This window comes from Chlorocebus sabaeus, chromosome 8 (assembly GCF_047675955.1).
Source record: "Chlorocebus sabaeus isolate Y175 chromosome 8, mChlSab1.0.hap1, whole genome shotgun sequence".
In the NCBI taxonomy this organism is placed as follows: Eukaryota; Metazoa; Chordata; class Mammalia; order Primates; family Cercopithecidae; genus Chlorocebus; species Chlorocebus sabaeus.
Genome location: NC_132911.1, coordinates 105307837 through 105319966, shown reverse-complemented (window position 1 = coordinate 105319966; position 12130 = coordinate 105307837). Strand labels below are relative to the sequence as shown.

Sequence of the window (12130 nt, the reverse complement as noted above, 5' to 3'; positions counted from 1 at the left end):
CTAGAATTTCCACTTTGGAGAATGCTCAGTTCTAACTTGTGATTTCTGGTAGAACAAACTTTATTTTTCTAGCCTAGTAATGATCTAGAAGCAGAGGAATCCTAGTGCCTTTTTAAAGTTATTATGTGGTTTTCTTTTAAAAAGCTCCTGTTTTTGGAAAGTAGAATTTATAGGTACAACATCTGTTCATTATTTGCACATAAAATAAAACCATTTAAAAAGTAAAAAAAAAAAAAAATTACTTCAAAATGAATCAGAAACCTACATGAAAGACATAAAACTAATAAACATCTACAGAAAAACAGAAAAACAAAAAAAGTGTGTGACATTGGATTAGGGAAAGATTTCTTAAATGATATAACAAATGTATAAACTATAAAAGGCAACATTAATAAAGTTGACTTAATCAGATTAAATACTGTCACTCATGGAAAGATATAGTTAAGAAAACAAAAAGGCTAGTGAACTGCAAAATATGTGACTAATGAAGGGCCTATATTTACATTATATAAAGAACACTTACAACTTAATAAAAGGAAGAAAACTCAATTTAAAAATTGGACAAATAATTTGAACAGACACTTCACAAAGGAAGTTATAGGAAGGGCCAAATAAGTACATGAAATAATGTTCAACATCACTACATTTTAAAAAAAAATGCAAATTCAAAGCACAATGAGACACTATCACATATCCACTAAAAGAGCTAAAGTTTAAAAGTTACCAAGTTTTGGCAAGGGTGTGGAAAACAGGGATAGTACCTTATAAAGTTAACCATACATGAGCCACATGGCCTAGCAATTCCAGCTCTAGGTATTTACCCGAGAGAAATGAAAGCATATGTCCACATTAAAATATAAACAGGAATGTCTATAGCAGCATTTTTCATAATAGCCAAAAGCTGGAAGCAACTAAATGTCCATCAACTAGTGACTAGCTATAGTGATATACACTCACTATGAACTACTAATCGGAAATTTTAAAAAACAACTATTAAAACAAGCAACAAGGCCGGGCACAGTGGCTCACACCTCCATCCCAGCACTTCGGGAGGCCAAAGCAGGTGGATCACCTGAGGTCAGGAGTTCAAGACCAGCCTGGTAACATGGTGAAACCTTGTCTCTACTACACACACACACACACACACACACACACACACACAATTTAGCCAGGCATGGTGGCACATGCCTGTAATCCCAGCAACTCGGAAGGCTGAGGCAGGAGAATCGCTTGAACCAGGGAGGCAGGGTTGCAGTGAGCCAAGATCTCGCCACTGCACTCCAGCCTGGGCGACACAGTGAGACTTCATCTCAAAAACAAACAAAAAACAAGCAACAACATAAATGAATCTCAAAACTATGCTAGGCAAAAAAAAAGGCAACATAGAAGACAATATCCTCTATCACTTCATTTACATGAAATTTTAGCTAAGGCAAAACTATAGTGACAGTAGGCAGATCCATGCTCTCCAAATGCAAGGTGAGCAGGCAAGGCTTCAAGTGCAAAGAGGTTCAAGGAAATTTTCAGGGCAAGGGAACTTTCTATACCTAGATTCTGACGTTGGTTTCACAATCGTATACAATTACCAAAATTCTCAACTGTGCACTTAGAACTTCTGAATTTAAAACAAACAAGCAAAGGTAGTCCTATGAGCTCCTAAGAATCCATATTCTCTATTTGTAAGGTAGAAAGAATGCACACATACACACACTTAATTATTGATAATGCAAATTCTCCTTCTTGAGTATTCCATCAGACAAGGTTTTTTAAAACTTTATTGGCTTGTTTTGCTTTGTTTTGAGATGGAGTTTCACTCTTGTCACCCAGGCTGGAGTGCAGTGGCATGATCTCGGCTAACTGCAACCTCCGCCTCCTGGGTTCGAGTGATTCTCCTGCCTCAGCCTCCCAAGTATTTGGGATTACAGGCACCTGCCACCATGCCTGGTTAATTTTTTTTTTTTTTTTTTTTGTATTTTTAGTAGAGACAGGATTTCACCATGTTGGCCAGGCTGGTCTTGAACTCCTGGCCTCGATCTACCTGCTTCAGCCTCCCAAAGTGCTGGGATTACAGGCATGAGCCACTGCATCCGGCCAAAATTATACTGTATTTTAAAAAGGAATGGACAAGTCCTACCTTTAGCTACCTACCATTTGGAAGGTTATAAACTGGAAAAGATCAAGGTGAAAACTTTACAAAGCAGAAGTTTCCAAACAAACATCTCTCAATTCCTCACAAATATTTAATCTTAAGACTAAAATGAAAACAAAGAAATCCATCATCTAAGAACCAAGAAAAATAGAAATATTCCTCCACACACAAACACATAGATAGATTTATTAACACCCGTTTAGAAAGAATGCCAGACTACCAACAAACACATCTTTTAAAAAACTAATTGAAAGTGAAACTTACTGTTTAATGCATTTATCACACTTTGAAAGGAAATAGCAAAAAATTAGCTAGGGGCTCTGGGTTTGAGTTCCGGCCATTGATGGAGCCTGGGACTCACCTCTGTGGCTGCGTCCTTGAAGCTCTCGCTGTACGTGCTGTCCGGGGTGCTGCGCTGGTCGTCCTTGAGATAGGCGCTATGGGTGGCCAGCGAGGGCACGTCATACTGAGTCTGTTCAAAGATAACCACTCGTTGCTCTTCCCCATCTCCCCGGGGATAGTGCACAGGTGGGGCCATGAAAACTGGTGTGAAATCTTCAGCTTTCACCACCGTGATTCCCGACACCGGGATGATGGCAGAGCTCTCAGGGAAGCTGATGCTGTACTGTTCCCGCTTGGAATTCTCCAGGTGATCTTGATTTAGGGAAAGGTTCACTGGAACAGTCTTTAGGACTTGCACTCGGTTTTCTCCTCCACTCAAATTACTCTGGGCTTCACTGGGGCCAAGGCAGTTTCTGTGTGTTCAAACCCGCCCCGCAACATAATAGAATTAGAAAAATCACCATTCGGCAACACCTAATAAAATAACCAATGCAGGCAATAATCATTGAATGCTAATGCCATTAAGGGACAGGGGGGCTGGCAAACTTCACAACGAAACGCAATGGGATCCTTGCATCACTAAAAGTAGGATCACGAGTAAGCCATGTGCCCTCTGGTATCATGCAACCTGAAGTACTCAGTCTCACTGTAAAAAACAAACAAAAACAAAATAAGGCCTGGAGCGGTGCCTCACGCCTGTAATCCCAGCACTTTGGGAGGCCAAGGCGGGTGGATCACCTGAGGTCAAGAGTTCGAGACCAGCCTGGCCAACGTGGTGAAACCCCGTCTCTACTTAAAAAATACAAAAAATTAGCTGGGAGTGGTGGCGCATGCCTGTAATTCCAGCTACTTGGGAGGCCGAGGCAGGAGAATCACTTGAACCTGGAGGTGGAGGTTGTGGTGAGCCGAGATCATGCCATTGCACTCCAGCCTGGACAACAAAAATGAAACTCCGTCTCAAAAAAAAAAAAAAAAAAAAACCTGACTCTAGGCCTAATCAAACCTTCATATCTAACTTTCAGCTCTTAGGAAATACAGGAACACAAAGAATGACTTAAACAGCATCAAAAAGAAGCGATCAGACAAACCAGAATGCAGCACATCCTACTGACCTAAATTTGTCAACAAGTCAAAGGCATGAAAAAAGGAAGAAGGGTGGGAGAAGCGTTCTAGATTAACAGAGATTTAAAAGTCATAAAAATCAAGTATGACGAGTAGCTCTTGTTTGGATCCTGACCTGAACAAACCAAAAAGGCATTTGTCAGGCAATGGGAATTTTGAGGCAATTGAATATGGACTGGGAATTGGGTGATATTAGGAAGTATTGTTGTCGGGCGCGGTGGGTCACGCCTGTAATCCCAGCACTTTGGGAGCCCAAGGCGGGCGAATCACCTGAGGTCAGAAGTTCAAGACCAGCCTGGCCAAAATGGTGAAACCCTGTCTCTACTAAAAATACAAAATTAGCCAGGCACAGTGGCTTGAGCCTGTAGTCTCAGCTACTCAGGAGGCTGAGGTGGGGGAGGGACAGAGTGAGAATCCGTCTAAAAAAAAAAAAAAAAAAAAAAAGTATTGTTAATTTTATTTAGGGGTGATAATCATTTTGAGCTTATGTAATAAAATGTCCATTTTTATTTTTGAGACATACAGAAGTAGTTAGAGGATAACTAATATGATGACATGACAGGGATTTATTTTAAATACTATTGCAATTTGAAAAAAAGAAAGAAAAGGAAAGAGAGAAAAGGTCAATATCAAGCAGATATTAAGCAGTGGCAAAAATGTATCATTGTTGAACTGAAGAATGGGATGGGTATTTGGGGGGTTTATTACACTATTCTCTGTACTTCAGTATATGTTTGAAAATTTTACCAAAAAGTTAGTTTTAAAATACAAAAAGAAAAAAGCAGGAGGACAAACATGGTAATTTGAAGGACTGAGGAGTGGGGAGGATATTTTTACCATTCTGTGGGCACCTTAAAGGAGAAATAAGATAATGAGAATGTATCATTCAAATATTTTCACCAAATTGAGAAAGAACATGAGCTCATTGATGTCCTTAGCACTGAATTCCTTTGGGGGCTTAAGGAAGTGGTGTAGCTTGGCTTATGTAAAATAAAATCTCTCAGATCTCAGACCTCCTGGGTGGTACAGAGATAAAGGAAAGGATGTAGAAAATTAATTCTTGCCAGACTAGAATAAAGTACTTTCATCTATACTAAAGAAGTCTAGGAGAGAGCAGAAACAAATAAGAACTCATTAATGGAAAATTATTGTTGACAGCAAAATGATTTTATTAGCCAAGTCCCTCTGGTCAGTTAATTCTGGGGCCACCTCTCACTAATTTATGGATTCTTCTGAATAATATGGCGAGAAAATGTATCTTTTGCCCCCTCTCTGATGCCTGGGTTGTTTGTTTATTTCTGTTTTTTATCCAGCATGTGCTTTCTGGGGCTTTCTGGCATCTCTCATTGTGAGGAATATTTTCTTAAAATTTGCTCTTCTGGGGCTGGGTGTTGTGGCTCATACCTGTAATCCCAGCACTTTGGGAAGCCAAGGCAGGAGGATCACCTGAGGTCAGGAGTTCGAGACTAGCCTGACCAACATAGAGAAACCCCATCTCTACTAAAAATACAAAATTAGCCAAGCATGGTGGCGCATGCATGTAATCCCAGCTACTCAGGAGGCTGAGGCAGGAGAATCGCTTGAACCCAGGAGGCGGAGGCGGCGGTGAGCTGAGATCATGCCATTGTACTCCATCCTGGACAACAAAAGCGAAACTCCATCTCAAAAAAAAAAAAAAATTTCTTCCAAGACCTGGGCTCTCCTGGCTCCTGTGTATAAAGAAGGAAGCCCATTAGCCTTTGAGCTTGCTTAACTATGAAGCAGGACTTGATATTTTCAGCTTTGATTTTTCAGATGAAACTTCAAAGTGAAACTTGCAAAAAGAATTTCTCCACATGAACACAGCAAATAGAAAAATATTTAAGATACCTAAAACTTTATTTGTAGGAAGAAATAAGTCTAGAAAATAATTTCCTAAGGAGTAAAATCACAAGTCTACACACTTTCTGGCCTTAAGTAATGACCTGGTTTCGTGATCAAATCAATAGCATGAACCTGTACATAAGAAATAGTGAAAATTTAGAATTTATGTTTCATCTGAATCCAAGTAGTTGGAGGGTGCCAAAACCCAGACCACCCATTTACATTACTATGTCCTAAACCTAAACCTCATTGTTTACACATTGCATGGAATGTTAATAGATATTCCTCACATACACACACAAAAAAGAGTCCATGGTGAAATCAATAATAAAAAACAAACAAAATTACCATAATGAGACCACCCTGAGTGGGTTGCAAACATCATGAACCCAGTAAAGGTACCAGCATTCCTTCACCTGTTTAACCAAAACCCAGGATTTCCCGAACTCATGTCAGCCCAGAGCCTTTAGTGAAGAAATAACCATTAACACTTGGGGATAAGCCCCTACAGGTGAGGAGTACATAAGTTGGTCTACATTTATTGGCTAGAAAGTTGTTATTCAGTTTCCACTCTAGGTTTTGCACACACACAGTCTCATTGGCTTTGCCAAAATATTCAAAGTTAACCAACTTCTCTATAGTTAGAGTCCATTTGGGGCCAAGTTTCTTAATTATTTAATTCACGCAAAACTTATGAATTCTAAAGAAAGAATACAAGTCAAAGTATTTTTTGGCTTTGGCGTCCTAATAAACAAACAAATAAGCAAGCTATGGAATTGTATAAATTTAGTTGAATATTATCATACCACCAGAAAATAACAGCTTCGGCACCACCCTAAAATGTGTAACTATGCCTCTGTTAAACAGTTTTAGATTTTGAAGCTAATACCAGACAACTTCATAAAGACATCTAAAAAATGGGTAGCTAAAACTAAGAATTATTGTGAGATAGTAATTATCAGCAATAGAATTTAAAATTGAACCAAATATTGTAATATGAGAAAAATGCAATGATAATAATGGTGTGTTAAACATACTTTTTAGAAAATTCAGATCATGTCTTTGAGATTGTTTTTTCCAGGTAGCAACTTCTGTATACAAACAGTTGTAATGATACTATGTTAACATATGGCACCTTAATTCATTAATATGCTGTAGATCACAATGACATCCTTCCAAATTATATTCGATGAGAAGTCTAAGTCATAATTAATCTATATAAGGTAGGTTAGTCTATACTTCACTGCAGTTTTTTTTTTAATGCTCTGTGAAAATCACAAAAGTAACCATTAAAATACAATGAGCAGCTGTTGCTTCGTAATGTTGTCCTAAGAGATACTCACTTGTCTGTGATGTAAAAGGTAGACAGAGTACATGGCTTAAACTTGTTTTTCCCTGATCCTGCTGTAATTCCGGCACGGGACTAAGCAGATAGCACAAGCTTAACTCAATAAAACTGACTGGATCAAGGGAAAGTTTTAGGGCCTGAAGAGTGTCAGCCTCTTCTTCCTTATCATCACCTCTGCCAGCGAGGTCCCAGGACCCCAGGGCAGTGTGGAGCTTCAGGAGATCCCTAGTGGAACAGTGACTCCGATGCAGGCAGTCTTCATGTTCTGCGGGGGTTGTACCCTGGAGATGCTGCACAGCACAGGGCTGCTGGTTGGTGGAGAGGCCCCTGCTGCTAATCACAGAAGACTGTAATGTCACAAGCAGTTCCTACCAAGGCCAGGTCAGATTCGGACATACGTGCTAGTAGGGGATTTTATATCCATATGGAAGAACCTCCAATAGAAAAACACCACGGCTTCTCTCCATCCCACTGCAGGGGAAGAGATGTATCGATTGGTGAGTTTGAAAGAAGTGGATGAGTTTGGGCGGGGTGCGGTGGCTCACGCCTGTAATCCCAACACTTTGGAAGGCTGAGGCGGGTGGATCACAAGGTCAGGAGATCAAGCCCATCCTGGCCAACATGGTGAAATCCTGTCTCTACCAAAATACAAAATATTAGCCAGGCATGGTGGTGCATGCCTGTAGTCCCAGTTACTCAGGAGGCTGAGGCAGGGGAATATCTTGAACTGGGAAGCGGAGATTACAGAGAGCCAAGATGGTGCCACTACACTCCAGCCTGGTGATAGAGCAAGATTCCGTCTCAAAAAAAAAAAAAAAAAAAAAAAAAAGTGGGTGACTTTGAAAGAAGTAGCTGAGCAGGGTGATTCAGTCCCTTCTGGTCCTGTTTCTTTTTCTGGATCATCCTGGCCAAAGAGAGGGGACTCTCCCTCCAGTCACCCCTGCTGTGCCATAAATGGTACGAAGTCATGCCTGGGACTGAATGGGTACACTTACCTAAGTCAGGACTGAAATGTTACAAGCTGCAGATTCTGAGTCACATTCTCCAATTGGCTTCATCAGAAATAAAGCTGCTTTTGATTTTTCTGCCCCTTTTGAATCTCGATTTATCTGACTGTGCCTTGCTTTTCAGCTGGTTCTTGATTGAGGAGGGCAGACAAGGGGTGTTCCATAGTGATCTCCTGCAGCTGTCCTGCCCCTTCACCCCGACAGCGGTAGCCCTTGCAGTGGCCTCCACCTGTGCCTCCCCTGGCTGAGAAACCGTCCAATCTCCTTTCTTTCCCCTCCCCCATCATCAGAAGCAATCTTTCAAGTGTCTCACTTCCTGAGGGGCCTAATTGCAGTTATAATGCCATAGGATTGATCAGTAAAGTTAATCCCAGCAATGCGCTATCTTGCCAGTTTCTCATCTCTGACTCAGGATTTTAAGCCTCCTTGGAAGCAGGTATCTGAAGAGGGTGCAGAGACCCTTTGAATGCACAACCAAAAATGCAATTTGCTCTCCTCATTGAGAGATCTGGCATTGGTCCAGATTCAAAAGACAGATAGAGGATGCTAAGCTTCTTGACCCCATCTCCTCTCAAGAACAAAACATACAGTTTAGTAACGTCGTTTTCAGAAAACATAGAGTTATTTTGGGGGCCAGGCAAATTCCTTTACCTTTTCTCCTGGTCTTCTTGGTTGTCACTTGCTTTGCTTACAGACAGCAGCCTCTTGTCTCGAGGAACCTGGAAACATCACCAACCATCAGTCAGATGTACATAGATGCAACCATGACCATGTTCAGAGCTGGACACCAGCATAAGCAAAGAAACCAAAATGGGATGTTCTCCGGGAAATGGTGGAAAAGTTACTATTACCAGGAGATGTTAAAGGCGAATAGCCTGAGTGACAATGATTATGGAGCCAGAGACAAAGGGTTAGTGATAAACATATGGCCACAGCAAACATGATTCAGCTGCTCACTGCTGGCCTAGATGACTCTCTCTGGACCTGAGCACCTCTCATGCACTTCCTACCTTGGGAGTGGAAGAGGGGAGAGAAGCAATGTGAGCAGAGGTGAATCTAGACTTGGGTGCCTTTGATCAGACAGAAACATAATGGAGTTACACAACAAGTGTCAGCATAAAACACAGGGATCTACCCTCCTCTCTGATGAGAACTTTAAGTGCTGACATGGTGGGAGGGCTTAGGCACAGGGGGCTGTACTGAGCTAGCAGCTGGGGGAAGCATCCAATATACCTGGGCCCCCCTTTGTCCACCTTGCTACATAGCTTGTGGACTTGTTTCCACAATTTTGTTTCTAAATGCACTTTCATTATTGTCTTAAAACTCCTGATGCCCTTTGGGAGGCCGAGGGGGGCGGATCACGAGGTCAGGAGATCGAGACCATCCTGGCTAACATGGTGAAACCCCGTCTCTACTAAAAATATAAAAAATTAGCCAGGTGTGGTGGCAGGCACCTGTAGTCCCAGCTACTCGAGAGGCTGAGGCAGGAGAATGGTGTGAACCTGGGAGGCGGAGCTTGCAGTGAGCTGAGATCGCACCACTGCACTCCAGCCTGGGTGACAGAGCGAGACTCCATCTCAAAAAAATAAATAAATAAATAATAAAATAAAATAAAATAAAACACTCCTAATGCCAACATATTACCTGAAAGATATTGAAAAAGTGCTCATTGAAAGAAGGGCCATCCCACCAGCCGTGTCTCTGACCATTATCTAATCGCCTCCTGCATCCTAGATCCTTTACTCTGCCACAGTTTTCAAACACATGAATAAGTAGGCTTGAATTGGGTTGGTTTATTGAATTTTTTTGTGTATTTTTCTTTATTTCTTTTTCTATATCTCCAGATCTTCCTTCTAGCCAAACTCCTTTGCACCCAAAAAGCAACTTTTGCTTTCTTGAGATGAAAGAACATTCACGAAAATCATCCCTCTACTGGAGTCCTCTAGCAATTCCTGTGATTTCCACTTACCTGAATACGACACAAGCCCAGACACCTGGCTTAGGGTGGGGACAGAGCAGAGTGGCCAGGAGTCCAGACCTAGAGCCTGCTTGCCTGGGTTCAAATCTCAGCTCTACCACTCAGTAAACTCTGTCCCACTTTCCTCATCTGTAAAATGGGCATAACAATAGTCCCTCATCTCACAGGTTTTTAGTAAAATTAAATGAGTTAATGTAATTTTCAAAGCACTTGGAGTGTGTGGTACTTTATATTTGTTAATAAAAAACAAAATAAATCAATTATAAATCATTCATGTTAACTTTCAGAGTCTATACTATATCAGGCATTGCTAAACACTGGATAGAAAAAAGATAAATGATAGTTCTCATCATCTATTGAAGATGAGAGATAAACATACAATTTCAATACTCCATACACCTGTGTTCACTGCAGCACTATTCACAGTAGCCCGCAGGAGGAAACCACCCAAATGTTCAACAGCAGATGAATGGAAAAACAAAATGGGGCACAGCCATACAACGGAATACTATGCTGCCTTAACAGAGAATGAAATTAAGGTGCATGTTGTAATATGGAGGGACCCTGAAGACACTACGCGAAAAAACTAAGCCAGATACAAAAGGACAAATATTGTATGATTCCACTTAGATGAGGTACCCCAGAAGAGTCAAATTCATAGATGGAAGGTAAAACAGAGAGGGCCAGCAGGCAGGAGGATGAGAAAGGAATTCTTGTTGAAGGAGTACAGAGTTTTCCGTTTGGGAAAAGGAAAAGGCTCCGGAGATAGATGGTGGCGATGTCTGCACAACTATGTGAATGTACTTAATGCCACAGAACTGGACACTTACTAATGGTTAAAATGGTAAATTTTATGTTATATATCTTTTATGACAATTTTTTAAAGGCATTAAGGAAGAAGTAAGTGTTTAAGGAGACCCCACAGGCATAAAAATAGAATGAAATCATGTCCTTTGCAGCAAGATGGGTGGAGCTGGAGGCCATAATCCTAAGCGAATAAATGCAGGAACAGAAAACCAAATACCACATGTTCTGACTTATAAATAGAAGCGAAACATTGGGTCCACATTGACATAAAGATGGGAACAACAGACACGGGACTACTAAGGCGGGGATGCAGGGCAAGGGCTGAAAAACTACCTTTTGGGTCCTATGCTCATTGCCTGGGTGCTGGGCACAGTCGTATCCCAAACCTCAGTATCACACAATATATCCATGTGACAAGCCTGCACACAAACCCCCAAATGTAAAATAAAAGTTGAAATGATAATTTTTTTTAAAAAAAAAGGCCTGCATATGTATCCCAGAGCTTAAAGTATAATAATTTAAAAAATAAAAATAAATAATAAAGGGGGGGGAGGAGAAAGAAATTCTACTGGCATTGAGATTAAAAACTTAATAAACTAGAAAACTATACATATATTAAAAAAAGAAGACCTGCCTCCCCAGCTCTGCCTGCTGCTGTATCCTGAGTTTATGACTCACCCACCCCACTAGAGAGCACTTAGTTTCTCTCCTAAAATATAGTTATTCCTATAGTGTTTTAAAAATTTAATACCCCGTGATATGAGATAAAACTGTGCTATTGACAGGATTCTCTGGAAGCCTAGAGGGTGGAGCTCCCCAGAGGGGCTGAGCCATAGGTAGGAATTTGTAAGGTGGATGGAGAACGCTTTCTAAGCCACTGGAGCTGCTTATAAAAAGGTTAGAGGGCAGGACAGAACAAGGAAGGCATGGCCGGCATGAGGAATGAGCTGGGGGAGATGTGACCTCATAGATGAGCAAAGGCCAGATGAGGAAAGGCCTCTGAAGCAGGGACAGATGATTTACTTCTTTTGTCATGTGCTATGGCACCATCACATTTTTCTTGACTGTCAAGCTTCCCTTGCCCTCTCCCCTTCCAACCAGGTGGCACAAAGTCCCCTGTGCCTCTGAAACCCATCCCCCACCCCTGGACACCAGCCTCCAGGCTCAGTCGCCAGAGTCCCTTGCTTGGGCTGCGCAAGCAGCTCCTAACTGGTCTCTCCTCTCCTTCATTTCATTCCTGTGAATTACTTCTGGATCCATTAGGAAGACTCAGAGTGGTCTGCTTAAAATGCAGTCTGATCTTGACGTGTTGCTGTTATACTTAAAACACTTGAGTGCTTCCCATTACTCTCAGGTAGGTAGTCTCAAAAACGTCTCCCATCTCAGTGCGGGCAGCCCCTGTTTTTGCTTCTCACACTTGGGCCAACTATATTTATGACCATGCAATGCTCCTTCTCACAAAAGAGCCATCACACAAAATCCTCTCTGCCTAGAACATGTCCCACCCCTCCTAC

The 12130-nt window shown here is 41.4% G+C and overlaps 1 protein-coding gene across 1 annotated transcript in view; it reads right to left on the bottom strand.

Annotated features, from left to right (window-relative positions):
• GRHL2 (grainyhead like transcription factor 2) overlaps nucleotides 1-12130 on the bottom strand; it is a 187545-nt gene that overhangs the window by 114913 nt on the left and 60502 nt on the right. Inside the window, exons 3-4 of the mRNA XM_008001246.3 lie at nucleotides 8483-8550; nucleotides 2511-2904 (exon numbers count right to left, since the gene is read on the bottom strand). Of these exons, the coding sequence (XP_007999437.2) occupies nucleotides 2511-2904; nucleotides 8483-8550 (462 nt within the window). The remainder of the gene's footprint in view (nucleotides 1-2510; nucleotides 2905-8482; nucleotides 8551-12130) is intronic.